Source organism: Heteronotia binoei, chromosome 13 (genome assembly GCF_032191835.1).
Source record: "Heteronotia binoei isolate CCM8104 ecotype False Entrance Well chromosome 13, APGP_CSIRO_Hbin_v1, whole genome shotgun sequence".
In the NCBI taxonomy this organism is placed as follows: domain Eukaryota; kingdom Metazoa; phylum Chordata; class Lepidosauria; order Squamata; family Gekkonidae; genus Heteronotia; species Heteronotia binoei.
Genome location: NC_083235.1, coordinates 11,373,839 through 11,393,267, shown reverse-complemented (window position 1 = coordinate 11,393,267; position 19,429 = coordinate 11,373,839). Strand labels below are relative to the sequence as shown.

The 19,429-nt window shown below is 50.4% G+C and overlaps 1 protein-coding gene across 1 annotated transcript in view; it reads left to right on the top strand.

Moving 5' to 3' along the window:
• BCAP31 (B cell receptor associated protein 31) overlaps positions 1-19,188 on the top strand; it is an 89,041-nt gene extending 69,853 nt beyond the window's left edge. The window contains exons 6-7 of the mRNA XM_060252495.1: positions 1,230-1,330; positions 18,520-19,188. Coding sequence (XP_060108478.1) covers positions 1,230-1,330; positions 18,520-18,558 — 140 coding nt within the window. The 3' untranslated portion in view covers positions 18,559-19,188. The remainder of the gene's footprint in view (positions 1-1,229; positions 1,331-18,519) is intronic.
• The last annotated feature ends 241 nt before the right edge of the window (positions 19,189-19,429 follow it).

Here is a 19,429-nt window from a genome sequence, read left to right as displayed (position 1 = left end):
ACAATATAAAACATATCAGTACAATATAATTCATTAATTACCTTCAAAACAATATAATTAAAACCATCAAAGTTAAAAACTAACATTTACAGGTGCTATGTTCTGGATGTTCTCCTCTTGTAATTTATGATGGCCATATGTAGGAGACTAAAATCCACCTTAAGAGAAGGCCAGTTGGAAAAGGGTAGTCTTGCAGGCCCTACGGAATTGAGCAAGATTCTGCGGGGCCCGCACTTCATCCAGTGGTTGGTTCCACCAGTGTGGAGCTGCGATCGAAGCTGGTGGATATTTAAATGATAACTTACAGTCAGTATAATATTACATAGATTATGAAGAAATGGTGTTAAATGTATAATAATAACCCTAATGACATTTTATTTGGAAGATGTGCTATCATACAGACTGGACTATATCTGTATTTTTTATCTCTATTTCAACTTTCCATTTCCAATTTCCCTTTTCCTTTTTTCGGAAAATTTAATAAAATCTTTAAAATCTGAAAGGAAGTTGAGGGTTTCTGGCCTGGCCCAAGAAGGTCTTATTTACGTCACATCTGGCCCTCCTAACATAAGAACATAAGAGAAGCCATGTTGGATCAGGCCAGTGGCCCATCCAGTCCAACATTGTGTGTCACATAAGAACATAAGAGAAGCCATTTTGGATCAGGCCAGTGGCCCATCCAGTCCAACACTCTGTGTCACACAGGGGCCAAATATATATATATATATATACACACACACACACACACACATACACACTGTGGCTAATAGCCACTGATGGACCCCTGCTCCATATTTTTATCTAACCCCCTCTTGAAGCTGGCTATGCTTGTAGCTACCTCCTCCTGTGGCAGTGAATTCCACATGTTAATCACCCTTTTATCCGTTTTAACCTGACTGCTCAGCAATTTCATCGAATGCCCACAAGTTCTTGTAACAGACGCGTTGACACCCCTGAAATAGACTGAGAGTTCCGCAGGGTAGTTCCCCTGATGGCCCAGGAAGAAATGGTAAAATCCGGGCTTGTTGTGTAGATGGGGGGGGGGGGGGGGTCTCGCCACTTCAGTGGATGCAAAAACAAGTGCTCATGTTTCTGGCTCTGGCTCACTTGCTGGAGAGGTGATTTTTGTAGCAGGAGCTCCTTTGCATATTAGGCCACACACCCCTGATGGAACCTGCCGGGGATGTGTGGAGAGGGACTTTAATGCGCGTATCTTCTTCCTCCCCCAGCCTTGGAGAAGGCCGAAAGCGAGGCACTGGCAATGCGCAAACAGGCCGAAGGACTGACCAAAGAGTACGACCGGCTGCTGGATGAACACTCCAAGCTCCAGGTACCGGGTGGTGGAGGGGGCAAACTCATGTAACATTGTCTCTTTAAATCACTTTGCCAAGCCAAGCCAGATGGCAGCTTGGAGAATGCATTTAAAGTTAAAGTTGTTTCTTTTCAGCTCTCTTCCCTCCCCCATCTGTTTTCTTCCCTCCCTCCCTCCTTCCCTTCCTCTCTCCCTCCCTCTCTCCCTCCCTCTCCCTCCCTTCCTCCATCCCTTCCTCTCTCCCTCCTTCCCTCTTTCCGTCCTTCCTTTCCTCTCTCCCTCCCTTTCTCCCACCCTCCCTCCCTTCCTCTCTCCCTCCCACTCTCCCTCCCTTCCTCCATCCCTTCCTCTCTCCCTCCCTCCCTCCCTTCCTCGTTCCCTCCCTCCCTCTCTCTCTCCCTCCCTCCCTCTCTCCCTTCCTCCCTCCCACTCTCCCTCCCTTCCTCCCTCCCACTCTCCCTCCCTTCCTTCATCCCTTCCTCCCTCCCTTCCTCTCTCCCTCCCTCCCTCCCACTCTCCCTCCCTCCCTCCATCCCTCCCTCCCTCCCACTCTCCCTCCCTTCCTTCATCCCTTCCTCCCTCCCTTCCTCTCTCCCTCCCTCCCTTGTGGCTCTCAGACATCTGATGTTCATGTCTTGAGGCTCTCAGACATCTGACATTTATTCTCTGTGGCTGTTATCTTAAGCAAATTTGGCCACCCCGATCTAGTACTTGGGTTGCAGATCCGTATCGTAAAGAGGCAGCAATGCCTGAGCTCTTATGAATCAAGTTAAGAGTCCAGTGACACCTTTAACAAAGTTTTGTTCAAGGTGTGAGATTTTTTTTCAGATGTCACTGGACTCTTAACTTTATTCTGTTGTTTAAGGGTTGCCCAAACTGTGGCTTGTGAGCCGCGTGTGGCTCTTTCACACGCATTGTGTGTCTCTTGAAGCTCCCACCAGCCGGCTTGAAGAAGGTGCTTCTCTCTTTAAATCACTTCGCCAAGCCAAGCTGGCCGCTTGGAGAATGCATTTACAGTTAAAGTTGCTTTCTTTCCACCTCTCCCCCCCATCCGTTTGCCTCCCTTGCGGCTCTCAAACATCTGAAGTTCATGTCTGGTGGCTCTCAAACATCTGGCCTTTATTCTGTGTGGCGCTTGTGTTAAGCAAGCTTGGGCACCCCTGATGCCAGGCCATAGCTTTTACTTTATTTTCATTTTATTTGCTGTATGTCCCACTTTTATCCCCAAGGGGAGACCCTAAACCAGGAGTATCGAACTCATTTGTTATGAGGGCCGGATCTGACATAAATGAGACCTTGCTGGACTGAGCCATGTTGAGCCGGGCCGCGTGTGTACCTGTTTGAGATTAAGTAGCAGAGATACAAACTTTAGAAAGGACACAGACAAACACAAAGATTTTTTTTTTTAGAAAAACAACAACCTTAAAATAAAACATGCTTAAAACATTAGCATTCGTTGGTCTTAAAGGTGCTTTCTTTGTGTTTCTCCCATGGGATCCAGGGAACTGGGCAAAGGAAGCTCTGTCTCTTTCCTCCCTTCCCTGGGGACCAGGAGGGGGAGGAGCCTTAGCCAATAGAAGGAAGAGAGGCTTGACTCGGTAGCCCTGCTGTGCGATTGAGAGAACCTGGCAAAGCAAGCTCTGCCTTCCCCCCTTTCCTCCCCAAGGGAGGAGCCTCAGCCAATGGAGAAAACAGTGGCTTTGCTCTGTAGCTCCTGCGCGATTGAGCAAGCCTGGCAAAGCAAGCTGTTATGCAGAAGGAAGCAAGAGAGAGGGAGGATGAAGCAGACGACAGCCAGTTGCTCGGGGGCCTGATAGAAGACCGGGGGCCTGATTTGGCCCTGGGCCGCATGTTTGACACCCCTGCCCTAAACAGCTTATGTTATTCTCCGCAACTCCATTTTATCCTCACAGCAGCCCAGTCAGGCAGATCCAGACGAGTCGCCGTGTTAGTCTGTCTAGCAGGAGAAAAGTGCAAGAGTCCAGCAACACCTGGAAGACTAATGATAAGATTTATGGCAGGGCATGAACCTTCATGTGTTACTGCTCACGTCTTCCGATTTCTGAAGAGCTGAGCAGTGACACACACAAGCTCCTCCCCTGATTTCTGAAGAGGTGAGCAGTGATTCGCACAAGCTGCCGTTCTGCCCCCAATTTTGTGAGTCTTTCAGGTGCTTCTGGTTTCTTGCTCTTTCCAGTGAGGTGGGTTCGGCTGAGAGTGTGTGACTGGTCCAAGGTCACCCAGCAAGCTTCCAGGTAGTGGTTAAGTATGCGGACTCTTATCTGGGAGAACCGGGTTTGATTCCCCGCTCCTCCACTTGCAGCTGCTGGAATGGCCTTGGGTCAGCCAGAGCTCTCGCAGAGATGTCCTTGAAAGGGCGGCTTCTGTCAGAGCTCTCTCAGCCCCACCTACCTCACAGGGTGTCTGTTGTGGGAGAAGAAGCTATAGGACGGGTGGCCAGTGGTAGCTCTTCAGATGATTTTTGCCATGCTGGCTGGGGCTGATGGGAGTTGTAGGCAAAAAAACATCTGGAGAGCCAGTTTGGTGTAGTGGTTAAGTGTGCGGACTCTTATCTGGGAGAACCGGGTTTGATTCCCCACTCCTCCATCTGCACCTGCTGGAATGGCCTTGGGTCAGCCATAGCTTTGGCAGAGGTTGTCCTTGAAAGGGCAGCTGCTGTGAGAGCCCTCTCCAGCCCCACCCACCTCACAGGGTGACTGTTGTGGGGGAGGAAGGTAAAGGAGATTGTGAGCCGCTCTGAGACTCTTCGGAGTGGAGGGCGGGATATAAATCCAATATCTTCTTCTTCTTCTTCATCTGGAGAGCTACCGTTGGCCACCCCTGATATAGGAGATCGTGAGCCTCTCTGTGTCTCTGTTTCAGAGAGAAGAGCGGGGTATAAATCTGCAGTTGTCTTCTTAGTCGGCGGAATGAGGATTTGAACCTTCTCCTCCCAGTTCCTAGTCTGACACACTAACCCAGGGGTGGCCAAACTTGCTTAACGTAAGAGCCACATTGAATAAACATCAGATGTTTGCAAGCTGCAAGACATGAATGCCAGATGTTTGAGAGCCGTAAGGAAGGGAAGGAAAGCAAAGAAAAAAGGTTGTGGGGGGAGAGGTGCAAAGAAAGCAACTTTAAATGATTCTCCAAGCTGCCGGCCAGCTTGGCTTGAAGAAGTGATTTAAAGAGAAAAACCCCTTCTCCAAGCCAGCCAACAGGGTGGTGGAGGCTTCAAGAACCACGCAATACGTGTGAAAGAGCCACATGTGGCTCCTGAGCCACAGTTTGGCCACCCCTGCTCTAACCATTACCCCACACTGGCTCTTGAAGAGGTCGGCCCTTCCGTCTTCGGGCCTGCAGAGGCCTGACCAAAAAGGCCTTTTAAAAGCACACTCTGCGGCACTGCCACACACAAGTTTAAAAATAGCCTGGCTTCGGTTGCCAGGTTACGTTTCGGCCCAAACAGCGTCTGTCTGAAAGAAACTTCCGGGGCTTTCTGGCCAACTCCTCCCTATCTGTGCCCTGTTGCCAGGCCCAGGCGAGGAGGAAGAGCCTGGCAGCTCCAGGGCACCCTTTCTTGGCAAATCTCCTGCCACGCTTGGGCCTGCACGTAAGCTAGTCACAAGACACCCACCTCATGTGAGGGAACTGATAAAGGTGAATGAGGCGGGCGTGGCTTCAGCATTGGGCCGTCACACCCCAAGGGAGTGCCTGAACGGGGCAGCGGGAGTAGCGGGAACAACACAAGGCCCCCTAACTTTCCTTCTTGATTTGGGACAGAAGGAATGAGACATTTCATAGATTTTTAGGGAGGTGGTGGCGGGGGAGCTGAACAGGCCTTCGTTTCAAACATCGTTGGATATACCCTAGAAACAAAAGCAGTACAATTTGGTGAATGTATTTATACTCCTGCGTGGTCACCTGCCTTAATCCTGAGAAGGGTTAGACTTGTTGTAAATGAATACAAACGTCTAGTCATCAGAAGAGCCCTGCTGGATCAGACCAGTGGTTCATCTTTCTCACACAGTGGCCAGGTAGTTCCTCTGGAGGGTGAACAACAGGGCAGAGAGGCCAAGATTCTCCCCTGATAAGAATATAAGAACAGTCCTGCTGGCTGAAACCAGAGGTCCATCCAATCCAGCATCCTGCCTCACGCAGCAGCCAGCCAGTTCCTCTGGAGGGCCAACAACAGGGCACAGAGGCTGAGGCCTTCATGAGAACATCAGAAGAGCTATGCTTGGATCAGACTAGTGGTCCATCCAATCCAGCATCCTGCCTCACGCAGCGGCCAGCCAGTTCCTCTGGAGGGCCCACAACAGGCCTTCATAAGAACATCAGAAGAGCTGTTTTTGAATCAGACCAGTGGTCCTTCCAGTATCTTGCCTCACAGTGGCCAACCAGTTCCTCTGGAAGACCAACAACGAGCAGAAAGATCTGAGGCCTTCATAAGAACAACGGAAGAGCCCTGCTGGGTCAGAACAGTAGTCCACCCAGTCCAGCATCTGGTCTCACACAATGGCCAAGCGTGGAGGGCCCGATCGCAGGGCATAGAGGCTGAGGCCTTCCCCTGAGTTTGTCTCCTGGCACACCAGTGTTCAGAGGTTTCCAGACAAAAGATTTCCCTGAAAAATCTTTCTGGCTTCAAGACCGTCGGATCAGCCTGCACAAGTCCTCATCCCTTCAAGGTCTAGGAGGCCTGACCCCACCACCTTTGGCATGTGGGCATGAGTGAAGTCCCCCAGTGACACTATGCCCTCAAAGTCACCATTACCCTTGATGCGGTTCCAAGAATTGACTCTTTTGAACGTGTCACCGGGCGGCACTTAGAATCTACTTGCTCTTATTTTATTTGTCTCATGCTCAACTATCTGACGACTATCAGCAGGGCAAGGGAGAGTTATTTGAGTCTAATGTTTGTCTGTGGGCTTGTGGTGGCAGCAGGCAGTTGGAGTTGCCAACCTCCAGGTGAGACCTGGAGATTTCCCAGAACAGTAGTTGATCTCCAGACGACAGGGTTCTGTTCCCTTGGAGAAAATGGCTGCTTGGGGGGTGGGGTGGGGGGGCTCTCTGGCATTACACCCCACCCTCACCATTTGTGAGAGCCAGTTTGGTGTAGTAGTTAAGTGTGCGGACTCTTATCTGGGAGAACCGGGTTTGATTCCCCACTCTTCCATTTGCAGCTGCTGGAATGGCCTTGGGTCAGCCATAGCTCTGGCAGAGGTTGTCCTTGAAAGGCAGCTGCTGTGAGAGCCCTCTCAGCCCCACCCACCTCACAGGGTGTCTGTTGTGGGGGAGGGAGATAAAGGAGATTGTGAGCCGCTCTGAGACTCTGTCCTTGAAAGGGCAGCTGCTGTGAGAGCCCTCTCAGCCGCACCCACCTCTGTTGTGGGGGGAGAAGATACAGGAGATTGTAAGCTCCTCTGAGTCTCTGATTCAGAGAGAAGGGTGGGGTATAAATCTGCTGTTCTTCTTCTTCATGCTCCACCCCAAAGTCTCCAGGAATTTCCTGGAGTTAGCAACCGTGTGCCCAGATCTTGTTGAGTCCTGGTGTGCTGCTGTTCTTAAGGACACCCAGTATGGGTTTAATAGTTAAGAGCGGTGGGCTATAATCTGGAGGACCAGGTTTGATTCCCCACTCTTCCACATAGAGCTACTGGGTGACCTTGGGCCAGTCACAGTGCTCGCACAGCATAAGTACAATGGAATGCAAAAGCAATCGTATGGCTTCCAAATAAAACTTCAGTTAGAAGAAGAAGAAGATATTGGATTTATATCCCGCTCTCCACTCCAAAGAGTCTCAGAGCGGCTCACAATCTCCTTTACCTTCCTTCCCCACAACAGACACCCTGTGAGGCGGGTGGGGCTGGAGAGGGCTCTCACAGCAGCTGCCCTTTCAAGGACAACCTCTGCCAGAGCTATGGCTGACCCAAGGCCATTCCAGCAGGTGCAAGTGGAGGAGTGGGGAATCAAACCCGGTTCTCCCAGATAAGAGTCCGCACACTTAACCACTACACCAAACTGGCTCTCCACACCAAACTGATTACAAATAATCAGTAATTTCCATTCATGCCCAACCACAACGGCAGAACACAGAATGCTCCAAAATATACAATATAATATTCACAAAAATGAACAAGTTCATGATGAATACTCTCACAGTTGCCTGGAAAGACACAAAGGGTTTTGTGGAGGTCTTCAGATACCACAGCAAGCCTTTGAATTGCCGGCTCATGAAAAAGCAACTTAAGAACATAAGAGAAGCCATGTTGGATCAGGTCAATGACCTATCCAGTCCAACACTCTGTACACACAGTATCCAAAAACCCCAGGTGCCATCAGGAGGCCAGGACACTGGAAGCCCTCCCACTGTTGCCCCTCCCAAGCACCAAGAATACAGAGCATCACTTGCCCCAGACAGAGAGTTCCAACGATACACTGTGGCTAATAGCCACTGAAGGACCTCTGCTCCAGATGTTGATCCAATCCCCTCTTGAAGCTGGCTATGCTTGTAGCCGCCGCCACCTCCTGTGGCAGTGAATTCCACGTGTTAATCACCCTTTGGGTGAAGAAGTACTTCCTTTTATCCATTCTAACCCAGTGGGTTAAAATTAAAAGAGTTTCTGGCTCAACATGAGGAAGAATTTCCTGACCATTCGAGCGGTTCATCAGTGGAACAGGCTTCCTCGGGATGTGGTGGGCTCTCCTTCCTTGCAGGTTTTTAAACAGAGACTAGATGGCCATCTGACAGCAATAAAGATCCTGTGAATTTAGGGGGGAGGTGTTTGTGAGTTTCCTGCATTGTGCAGGGGGTTGGACTAGATGACCCTGGAGATCCCTTTCAACTACGATTCTATGCCCAGCAATTTCATTGACTGCCCACAAGTTCTTGTATTGTGAGAAAGGGAGAAAAGTACTTTTCTCTACCTTCTCTATCCGATGCATAATCTTGTAAACCTCTATCATGTCACCCCGCAGTTAACGTTTCTCCAAGCTAATGAGCCCCAAGTCTTTTAACCTTTCTTCCTAGGGAAAGTGTTCCAATCCTTTAATCATTCTAGTTGTGAAACGCAGCCGGTATTAGCTAGCAATGCGTTGAGAGAACATTTATATCTCTGCACCGACGTTTTTGGATGAGAACTGGGTCCGACAGGAAAGGAAGCATTGGATACTTGAAAGGGAGTTTGGACTTTGAAGATCCATCCACTCACCGTGAACCTGTTCATTTTTGCAAACATGATATTTGTATGCTTTTGGAGCGTTCCATGTTTTGTCGCCGTGGTTGTACGTGAATGGAAATGACTGATTATTTGTAATTGAAGTTTTATTTGGAATCCATACGGTTGTTTTTGCATTCCACAGTTCTCGAAAGAGCTGTTCTCTCAAGAGCGGTTCTCTTAGAGTTCTCTCAGCCCCACATATCTCACGGGGTGTCTGTTGCGTGGAGAGGAAGGGAAAGGAGATTGGAAGCAGCTCTGAGTGAAGAACCAGGGTATAAATCCCATCTCTTCTCCTCTTCCTCCTCCTCCTTCCTCCTTCTTCCTCCTCCTCCTCCTCCTCCTCCTCCTTTCTTCTTCTTTCTTCTTCTTCTTTCTTCTTCGTACGGCATTTCTAAGTATCACAAGATGCCAAGCCAGACAGAAAGAGTTGGGTCTTTGCCTGCTTGGCCCTTAAGGAAGATGCAGTTTGGAAAATTCGCAACCAGCAGCACTGCCAAATAAGGTTAAAATACCCAGGGCCTCTGCTTCTGCCCCTCCTTGTTCTGTATTGCCATGGGCCTATTTCTTTAGACAGAGCTTTTTAAAAAAATATCTTCTTTTTTTATTTTAACATTGAAAGGGATACAGAATAAAAAAGGAACGCAAGGGGAAATAAGGAGCATAAGGTACCGCTTGCGAGACACATTTTAAGGATATTGCAGAATGTGAAAATATAAAACATTAAAAATAGCATGACAAATCAGAATGCGGTGAAAACAGATAGCCCTTCCACATAATATATTCCCGTCATTTCCTATCTGGAGGGCAGGGGGGGGGGCAAACTGTGGCTCTTTCACACATTATTGTATGGTTCTCGAAGCCCCCGCTGCCCCATCAGCCAGCTTGGAGAAGGCATTTCTCTCTTGAAATCACTTCTTCAAGCCAAGCCAGCCGGTGGCTTGATGAATGCATTTAAAGTTAAATTTGCTTTCTTTCTGCCTCTCCCCATCTTCCTTCCTTGTCTTGCAGCTCTCAAATATCTGATGTTTCCTTCCTTTCCTCCCTCCCTCCCTTCCAGCTAGCCAGCAGCTTGGAGATAGCATTTAAACTTAAATTTGCTTTCTTTCTGCCTCTCTCCCCATCTTCCTTCCTTGTCTTGCAGCTCTCAAATATCTGATGTTTCCTTCCTTCCCTCCCTCCCTCCTTTCCTTCCTCCCAGCTAGCCAGCAGCTTGGAGATATCATTTAAAGTTAAATTTGCTTTTCCCCCCATCTTCCTTCCTTGTCTTGCAGCTGTCAAACATCTGATGTTTCCTTCCTTCCTCCCTCCCAGCTAGCCAGCAGCTTGGAGATCTTGTTCAAAGTTAAAGTTGCTTTCTTTCCACTTTTCTCCCCCAATCTTCCTTCCTTCCTTCCTTCCTTGTCTCGCAGCTCTCAGACATCTGATGTTTATTCCGTGTGGCTCTTACATTAAGCAAGTTTGGCCAGCTGTGTTATAGGGCTAGGTGAGAAAGCATATAAATAGGAAACATAAGAGAGGTGAGAAAGACAGTTTTGCATAAGCTTTACCATCCTATAGTGACTAGGAAAGATATAACTATAACAAGTCAACGAGAATAACTACAGAAATGTGTAGACGGAGCTTTCTGAATATCCTCTTTCCCGTTCCGTCTTCTCTTCTCCCGCCTTCCCCTGCCTCTCCTTCCTGAGTTCTGTCTTGGCTTTGCCCACCTGCTTGCCTGTTGCAGCTGGTCCGATCCGGCTGCCGAGGCCGAATGACATTTTGCCTTACGGTGGGCCTAAAAATAGGGTTTGTGCATGATCGGCCTATTCCGATGCCCTGGGGCGGAGGCTCTTTAAAAAGCGCTGATGCAGCAAGAGGGCCGGCGGGCATCTATAGCAGGAGGCGATCTGAGCCCCCAGCTCGCTGGGTGGGAATGTGGCACATGCCCTCTGCTATTTGTGTGCCCCAGATGGCAGCTGCCGGGTCTTACACCAGCACACCCCTCTCATGCGCCATTTACTAAGGAAGCTGGAGGCTGGCGGCATGGAGATGGATGCTGCAAACGATCGGGCCCCATTTTGCGCAGGAGCTCAAAGGAGCAGAGCTCCAGAACCTCTAAATTGTATTGTGCTTTCTTTTTTAAACCCCCCCCCCCAAAAAAAAAGAAGACAACCGTAGATTTATACCCCGCCCTTCTCTCTGAATCAGTCTCAGAGCAGCTTACAATCTCCTTTTTCTCTTTCCCCCACAACAGACACCCTGTGAGGTGGGTGGGGCTGAGAGAGCTCTCCCGGAAGCTGCCCTTTCAAGGACAACCTCTGCCAGAGCTATGGCTGACCCAAGGCCATTCCAGCAGCTGGAAGTGGAGGAGCGGGGAATCAAACCCGGTTCTCCCAGTCTGCGCACTTTACCACTACACCAGACTGGCTCTTGCTTGCTTCTGGGCTCCATTGTTCAAACCCTTCGTGAAAGTTTTGCTGAACTCTTAAGATTTGACAAACTTTCTGATATCCCTCCCCCAGAAAGGGGTGGCGGAATAACCAAAACATATGAAGCAGACAGATGGAAATCTTCCACATGCCACTGTGGCCACAGAGAAGAAAGTCATTTATGTCCTGTTAGCCGCCCTGAGCCTGCTTCGGCGGGGAGGGCGGGATACAAATAAAATTTATTATTATTATTATTTAAAACGTTATGATGGGAGTAAGGCTTTATTATGACAACTCTTAATTCAGGAAGCATTCTGAGGTGGATGTTGAGCTGATTTGATACACCCTCCAGGTGTGTGTGGCATATGCAGATGAGTTATACAAATGAGCTGTCCTAATGAGCTCCAGCACCTCTTTTTAAGAACATAAGAGAAGCCATGTTGGATCAGGCCAATGGCCCCTCCAGTCCAACACTCTGTGTCACAGAAGAACATAAGAGAAGCCATGTTGGATCAGGCCAATGGCTCATCCAGCCCAACACTCTGTGTCACACAGTGGCCAAAAAACCCCAGGTGCCATCAGGAGGTCCATCAGTGGGGCCAGGACACTAGAGGCCCTCCCACTGTGCCCCCCCAGGCACCAAGAATACAGAGCATCACTGCCTCAGACATAAGAACATAATTGAAGCCATGTTGGATCAGGCCAATGGCCCATCCAGTCCAACACTCTGTGTCCCACAGAGGCCAAAAAACCCAGGTGCCATCAGGAGGTCCATCAGTGGGGCCAGGACACTAGAAGCCCTCCCAGTGCTGCCCCCCCCCCACAAGCACCCAGATTACAGAGCATCTCTGCCTCAGACATAAGAACATAAGAGAAGCCATGTTGGATCAGGCCAGTGGCCCATCCAGTCCAACACTCTGTGTCACACAGAGGCCAAAACCCCCAGGTGCCATCAGGAGGTCCATCAGAGGGGCCAGGACACTGGAAGCCGTCCCACTGTTGCCTCCCCCAAGCACAAGAATACAGAGCATTATTGCCCCTGACAGAGAGTTGCAACAATACGCTGTGGCTAAGAGCCACTGATGGACCTCTGCTCCGTATGCTTATCCAATCCCCAGTTTTCTACAAAATGATCCCTGCAAATGACTATTTTGGGGAGCTTTGTGTATTTTTGTTACAGGATGTGTGTGTGAAAGAGAGAGTTAGCTTTTTGTGCTGTTTGGGCACGTGCGCCTGAAATGTAGTCGTTAGCCGTTCGCGCTGTTCGTCAAGCAGCCTGGAGAGTTGAGAGCCGGCGTGGCCATCTTGGCACACGGCCCAGGATTTCGCTTCCATCCTCTGGGCCCTTTTGGGCAGCTTCCGTGTGCCGTTCACAGCTTGTGTCAGAGAAGCATGGCCACGCGGAGCATGGTTGTCTCTCGGCTCCCTCCGGCCAGTGTAAATGAGCCTTCCTCCTCCTCCCCCCCCCGGGGACCGCAGGATTCCCCACTAAGACAGTTGGCGGAATGGCAGGCGTTGGGAGCAGCTGCCCGTCCCCCTGTTGCTGTGGACAGCTGCGGGGCAGAGCCGGTTCCTGTCAAAAACCGAGCAAGTCCAGGCTGGGGTTCCCTTGAGCCGCCGCTCATCTGGCGTGCGCGCATGCAAAAAAGTACAGTTAAAATCCCAGCTTGTGCTTTTCAGCCAGTCACTAATCTGGCGTGTAGTGCGCTTTGAGCAGGAAACTCAGCTAATGGGGATCCCAGGGGTCATCTAGTCCAACCCCTCTGCACAATGCAGGAAATTCACAGCCCCCCATGCCACGCACATTCAAAGAAGATGATGATGATAACGGATTTATATCCTGCCCTCCACTCTGAGTCTCAGAGTGGCTCACAATCTCCTTTACCGTCCTTCCTCACAACAGACACCCTGTGGGGTGGGTGGGAGGGACTGAGAGAGCTCTCCTGGAAGCTGCCCTTTCAAGAACAACTTTGCAAGAGCTATGGCTGAGCCAAGGCGGTTCCAGCAGTTGCAAGTGGAGGAGTGGGGAATGAAACGTTCTCCCAGATAGATGTATCTTCCTCTTTGAGAGCCAGTTTGGTGGTGGTGTTAAGTGCAAGGAGAACCTGGTTTAATTCCCCACTCCTCCACTTGCAGCTGCTGGAATGGCCTTGGGTTAGCCATACCTATCGCAGGAGTTGTCCTTGAAAGGCAACTACTGTAAAAAGCTCTCTCAGCCTCATCTACCTCACAGAGTGTCTGTTGTGTGTGTGTGTGTGTGAGAGAGAGAGGTAGAAGAGATTGTGATCACTCGGAGATTCAGAGTATAGGGCAGGATATAAATCCAATTTCTTCTTCCCTTCCTTCCTCCCCCTCCCCCAGATATCCAATATCTTCTTTTCCTGGTATTGGCCATGTGTCTTTAGAAAGTGGGCAAGGCCACGGCTTCTGATCAGCCGCTGGAGATCTGTTTAGCAAACTTTAAAAAATTTCTCTCAGTAGCAGCTGCTGTCACGGCATGTAAATATCCGCTGCATGACTAGAAGTAAGCCGCGTAGATGCAAGAAAATATTTTTAAGACCTTTTAAAAGGATCCTTTAAGACAGAACTTCAGCCTGAAATGTTGAAGCTTTACTTTTCCTGTGGCGCGTGGCCTTAACTCCCTGGCATTTCGTAGCTGGCCCTGACTCCTGTGGCAGCCATTTTGTGGTTGAGCCCGCCTCAGCGTGTCAGAATTCTAAAGTTGCCCACAGGCTCAGAAAAGGTTAGGGACCAGGGCTTCTTTTGTAGCAGGAGCTCCTTTGCGTATTAGGCCACATGCCCCTGATGTGGCCAATCCTCCGGGAGCTTCCAGTAAGCCCCATACTAAGAGCCCTGTAAGCTCTTGGAGGATTGGCTACCTCAGGCCTGTGTGGTCTAATATACAAAGGACCGCTGATGAGTCATATATCTTCAGATGTATTAAACTGAGACTATGGGAATCGGAGGAAACGAAATTACGGCCAACTGACCCTTATATTTGCTCTCCAGCTTCCTTAGGTCTTTATGCTTTTTGTGGCAAAATGCCCAATTATCTATCAGACCTAACCACTCCAAGTCATCGCAGGGCATTTATGTTGGCTAGACTAAACGCGTTTCCCTCCAAAGTTTTACAAGGGAGATATCAGCGAGTCCCTTTAGCCGACAGACTTTGCTCCTGTGGAGCAAATACCCCTGACTCAATCCAGCATATATTGCTTGATTGTTCTTTATACCATAACCTCCATAAAGATTTATTTGGCAAGCTTTCTTTTTCTCCAGATTTGTCTATTCTGCCACCCTGTTATTATTTATTGAGTGATACTGAGGGGGTGGTTAGTGAGGATGTGGCAAAATTTCTGGCTGACATCCTTAAATTTAATTCTGACCATGTTTGAATGCATCTGTAAGCTCGGTTTTATGTTGATTTTATCTCCAATGTTTAAATTTTTATATTCTGTGTATTTTTATCTGAATCTATTATGCCATTAAAGGTTTGGTATGGTACTGAGTTCAAGGCTGTATTAATGGTATCGTACAAAGGAGTTCCTGCTACAAAAAACAATCTCTCTCTCTCTCTCTCTCTCTCTCTCTCTCTCTCTCTCATTTATCTGTCAGTCTCTCTCACTATCATCTATCGCCTTTTATGTAGCAGGAACTCCTTTGCATATTAGGCCACACTCCCCTAATGTAGCCAATCCTCCAAGACCTTACAGGGCTTTTATAACAGGGCCTACTGTAAGCTCTTGTAGGATTGGCTACATCAGGGGTGTGTGGTCTAATATGCAAAAGAGCTCCTGCTACAAAAAACAAGCGCGCTCTCTCTCTCTCTCTCATCTATCTCCTTTTTTGTAGCTGAAACTCCTTTGCATATTAGGCCACACCCTCCCTGATGTAGCCAAGAGTTTACAGGGCTCGTCTTACAGGCCCTACTGTAAGCTCTTGAAGGATTGGCTATATCAAGGGGGTGTGTGGCCTAATATGCAAAGGAGTTCCAGCTACAAAAAAAGCCCTGCTAGGGACTGCTGGTATAACTTGCAAGCGTGGTCCGCTGGTGTGCAGCAGAAGGCGGCTCAGTGTGACACACGTTGGAACGACGCGCCTAAGGACAAAAGCGCCCCTGACCTTGCCGAAGGACAAAGGACAATGGGGCTGAACTTCGCGTCACCGGCCTGCGGGGAGCCGGTCTGTTATGTGTGTGTTTGAGTCTACAGTCTTGTGACTCGCCCATTGTCTGCCAGTGGTGACTCAGCCGCGCTTGTTATTGGGTGGCACGCTCCCAGAGGAAGCTGGAAGCTGTCTATCTCTCGCTCTGCCCTCCGTCCAAGGAGTCCCGTAAAGCAGGGCTCTCTCTCCTCGTTTCCACGGGCGAGCAGTAAGGGGTATCAAATTCAGCTTTCTGAGAATCTCTGGGGTTTTTTAAAGAAAAAAATTAAGCCAAAGTAAGTTTCCTGTGTATGGGATCAACACTCACCACAGTCCCAAACAGACAGACGCTTAAATATGATTCGAGTCCTGTAGCACTTTAGAGCAGAAGATGATGATATTGGATTTATAACCCGCCCTCCACTCCGTACGGCTTACAGTCTCCTTTATCCTCCCCCACAACAGACACCCTGTGAGGTGGGTGGGGCTGAGAGAGCTCTGACAGAAGCTGCCCTTTCAAGAACAACTCTGTGAGAGCTACGGCTAACCCAAGGCCACTCCAGCAGCTGCAGGTGGAGGAGTGGGGAATCAAACCCGGTTCTCCCAGATAAGAGTCCGCGCGCTTCTCCGCTACACCAAACAGGGCTCTCGAAGAAGAAGAAGATACATTTATCTGGGAGAACGGGGTTTGATTCCCCACTCTTCCACTTGCAGCTGCTCAGCCATAGCTCTTGCAAAGATTTCCTTGAAAGGGCAGCTTCTGGGAGAGCTCTCTCAGCCCCACCCACCTCACAGGGTGTCTCTTGTCGGGGAGGAAGGGAAAGGAGATTATAAGACGCTGCCTTGAACTGGGTGGCCCAGGCAAGCCAGAATCTCATCAGATCTCAAAAGCTAAGCAGAGCCAGCCCCGGCAAATACTTGGATGGGAGATCTCCTTGGAATACCAGCAGTCGGGAGGTGGGGGCAGGCTATATTCAACCACCTCCCTGAATATCCTCCAGGCTTCCTGTAGGGGTCAGTCACCAGAGGTTGCCCTGACTTCTAGGTTCTTCTCTGGCAAGTGCTTGGATGGGAGACCTCCTTGGAATACCAGCAGTCAGGGGGCAGGGGCAGGCTCTCTTCAGCCACCGCTCTGAATATCCTCTGGGCCCCCAGGAGGGATCAGTCACCAGAGGTCACCGTGACTTCCAGGGTCTTCTCTGGAAAGCAGGGCTTTTCTTTCTAGCAGGAGCGCAGTTCTGGCTGGCTTAGCGGCAGAGGGTATGGCCCCTGCTCTCTCCGCCGCCACTTTTCTCCCCATGGCCCTGGCGGCCCCACCCCCTTCCGCTCAGCACCTCCCCCTCCCTCCCACCCACTCACCCACCGGGCGAAACTGTAAAGAGTGGCCTCCAGGGGCTCTTGCAAGGTGGCCCCTGCCGATCACGTGATCAGTTGGAAAAGCCACTCCGAAGCGGGCGGTTCTTACGCCGGCTTTTCGGTGTGATCAGCAATTTCAGCGCTGACTGCCCCAGCATAGACACCGCTGGCTTCAGAGCGGCTTTTCCAGCTGATCGCGTGATCGGCTGGCGGGGGGGGGCACCTTGCACCCTGGAGCCCACCCTTTAGTTTCGCCAGGCGGGTGAGTGGGAGGGGGAGGTGCTGCGTGGAGGGGGCGGGGCTGCCAGAGAGAAAAGTGGTGGCAGAGAGGGGAGGGGCCCTCCACTCCAAAAACATTTCCATGCCCCCCCATTGGAATTTTCTGGCTACGGGCCTGTCTGGTACGCAAATGAATTCCTGCTGGGCTTTTTCTACAAAAAAAAACCCGTGTGGAGCAATGGTGCTGTCAGGAGGGTGTGGCCTAATATGCAAATGAGTCCCTGCTGGGCTTCTTCTACCAAAAAAAGCCCCGCTGTCAAGTACTCCAGGTCTCCAGTAGGGGTCAGTCACCAGAGGTTGCCCTGACTTCCAGGTTCTTTGGCAAGTACTTGGATGGGAGACCTCTTTGGAATACCAGCAGTCAGGAGGGCAGGGCAGGCTCTATTCAGCTCCCTCCCTGAATATCCTCCAGGCCTCCAGTAGGGGTCAGTCACCTGAAGTCACTGTGACTTCCAGGTGCACACACACACACACACACTCTGTCTCGCACACATACACAATTAAGAATTCCAGAAAGAAAAATACCATGGATATTCCATTAGTCTTGAAGGGGCTACTGGACTCGAATTCAGCTCTTCTGTTACGTACCAACCCACCTGAAAGAAAAAGACGCCTGAATAAAGCTTCCCGGGTTGGGATGACCTTCAGTACTTTGTGTGGCTCTTCGGGTCCCTCCTTTCGGCTCAAGCAGATGGCAGAAGAAATTGTGCCCCGTAAGAGTAAAGTCTGCATGGTCCTGGATTGTTTTCAGCTACGCTGTTTCCAGCCATATTCCAGGCAAGGGGTAGGAGGCGGGCAGAACAGGGAATTCTGCAGTGGTCAAATTCAGCTGCCCCATATAGGGAAGGTTTGGAAGGAAAAGGTGACCTGTGTGTAATGCAAATATGTTTGCTTGGTGCGAAAGACCAGCCCTGCTCTCAAACATGCAGTGCACAGACCAAAAAACATTGGGTGTGCTATAAAATATAGCTCCAAAACATGTTTATTTCTCTTAGCATGGGTGTATCAATATTTCAGCAGCAGTTAGCCTTTGAATCCCAGGGCCAGGAGGCAATATCAAGGGAAGGCGTCGGGCATTATGCCCTGTTCTTGGCCCTCCAGAGGAATTACTTGGCCGCTGTATGAGGCAGGATGCTGGACTAGACAGACCACTGATCTGATCCAGCGGGGCTTTTCTGATGCTCTTCTGAAGCCCTCAGCTTCTCTGCCCAGTTGTTGGCCCTCCTGGTTGGCCACTGCGTGAGACAGGAGAATGCTGGACTAGATGGACCACTGCTCTGATCCAGCAGGGCTCTTCCGATGTTCTTCTGAAGGCCTCGGCCTCTCTGCCCAGTTGTTGGCCCTGCAGAGGAACTGGTTGAGTGTGAGACAGGATGCTGGACTAGATGGATCACTGCTTTTTTGATGTTCCTACCAAGACCTCAGCTTCTATACCAAGTTTGTTGTTCCTTCTAGGGAACAGATGGATCCCCACTGGTCTGATCCAGCAGGGCTCTTCTGATGTTCTTATGAAGGCCTCAGCCTCTCTGCCCTGTTGTTGGCCCTTCAGAGGAACTGGTTGGCCACTGTGTGAGATGAGATGCTGGGCCAGATGGACCACTGGTCTGATCCAGCGGGGCTCTCCTGATGCTCTTTCGCTCTAGGGCCTGGTTTGTGGTATGGTCACGGCCTAGGATTATCCGTCCTCCCTGTCTATAACCAGGGCCCCATACACCTGCAGTTGAGCCTTCAGGAGAGCCGTTCCTGATATCTTGTCCCCTTTTTCTCAACTCTGTCTTTTGCCTTTTGTCTCCAACAGGCAGCGTGCGACGGCCCGAGGGACAAGAAGGAAGAGTGACCCCCACCCCGTCTCTGGCCCTGGCTAGTCCTCGTTCCATCTGCTGGTCGCTATACATTCTTTCCCCCACCCCGGGTCTGGGGGGGACCTAGCTGAGCCCTCTCATTCTGGACATCGGTTTGGGTGGGGTGGGGGGCGCTTATTCCTCATCCACCCCACCCCCCCTTCCAGGCAACTCTAGCTTTGAGTGGATGGTTAACTCTTCACGTCGCTGCCTTTCTTTGCCTTCCCGAGACTAGCTGTGTGCTTACCAGCATGGAACTGAAGGCCCGACTTTGCAACCAGGGAATTTATTGTTTTCTTGCTTGGAGAGGGGTGGGGGAAGGAAGACCACTGGGGTGAGGCAGGAGGGGGCTGGGCCATTGGAGGGGGAGGTTCCTCTGGCTATTCTCGCACATGTTGTGGCCCCGCTCCCCCAGGTGTTCTCCTTCCTTCCTCGCCTTCCCCCAAACTTTAGGTAGCGCGCCGCTCCCTCCAAAGCTTTACGGGGAGCGTGAAGGGGCTTGCCGCCGCTGGGAGCGAGGAAATACCTGCTTTAGTATGTCTCACACCCTCTGTAATTTTTTATATATATGTATAAAGGACAAGGTGTTTGTAACGAAGCGGCTCATTAAAACCTCTGGAACAAAACCGGCTTTGTGGTTTGTGACGGAACGGTGTGGCGGCGGAATCTCGTCCTTTTTTTTAGCCCTTCCCGTAACGCTGGGGTAATAAGGGGTGTGTTTGGGCGGGGGGGATTCAGTGTATTCTTGCCCAACTGGCTAGACCAGGAGTGTCAAACATACAACCCATAGGCCCCCGGAGGGCTCCTATCAGGCCCCCAAGCAACTGGCTGTCATCTGCTTCCTTCTCCCTCTCTCTTGCTTCCTTC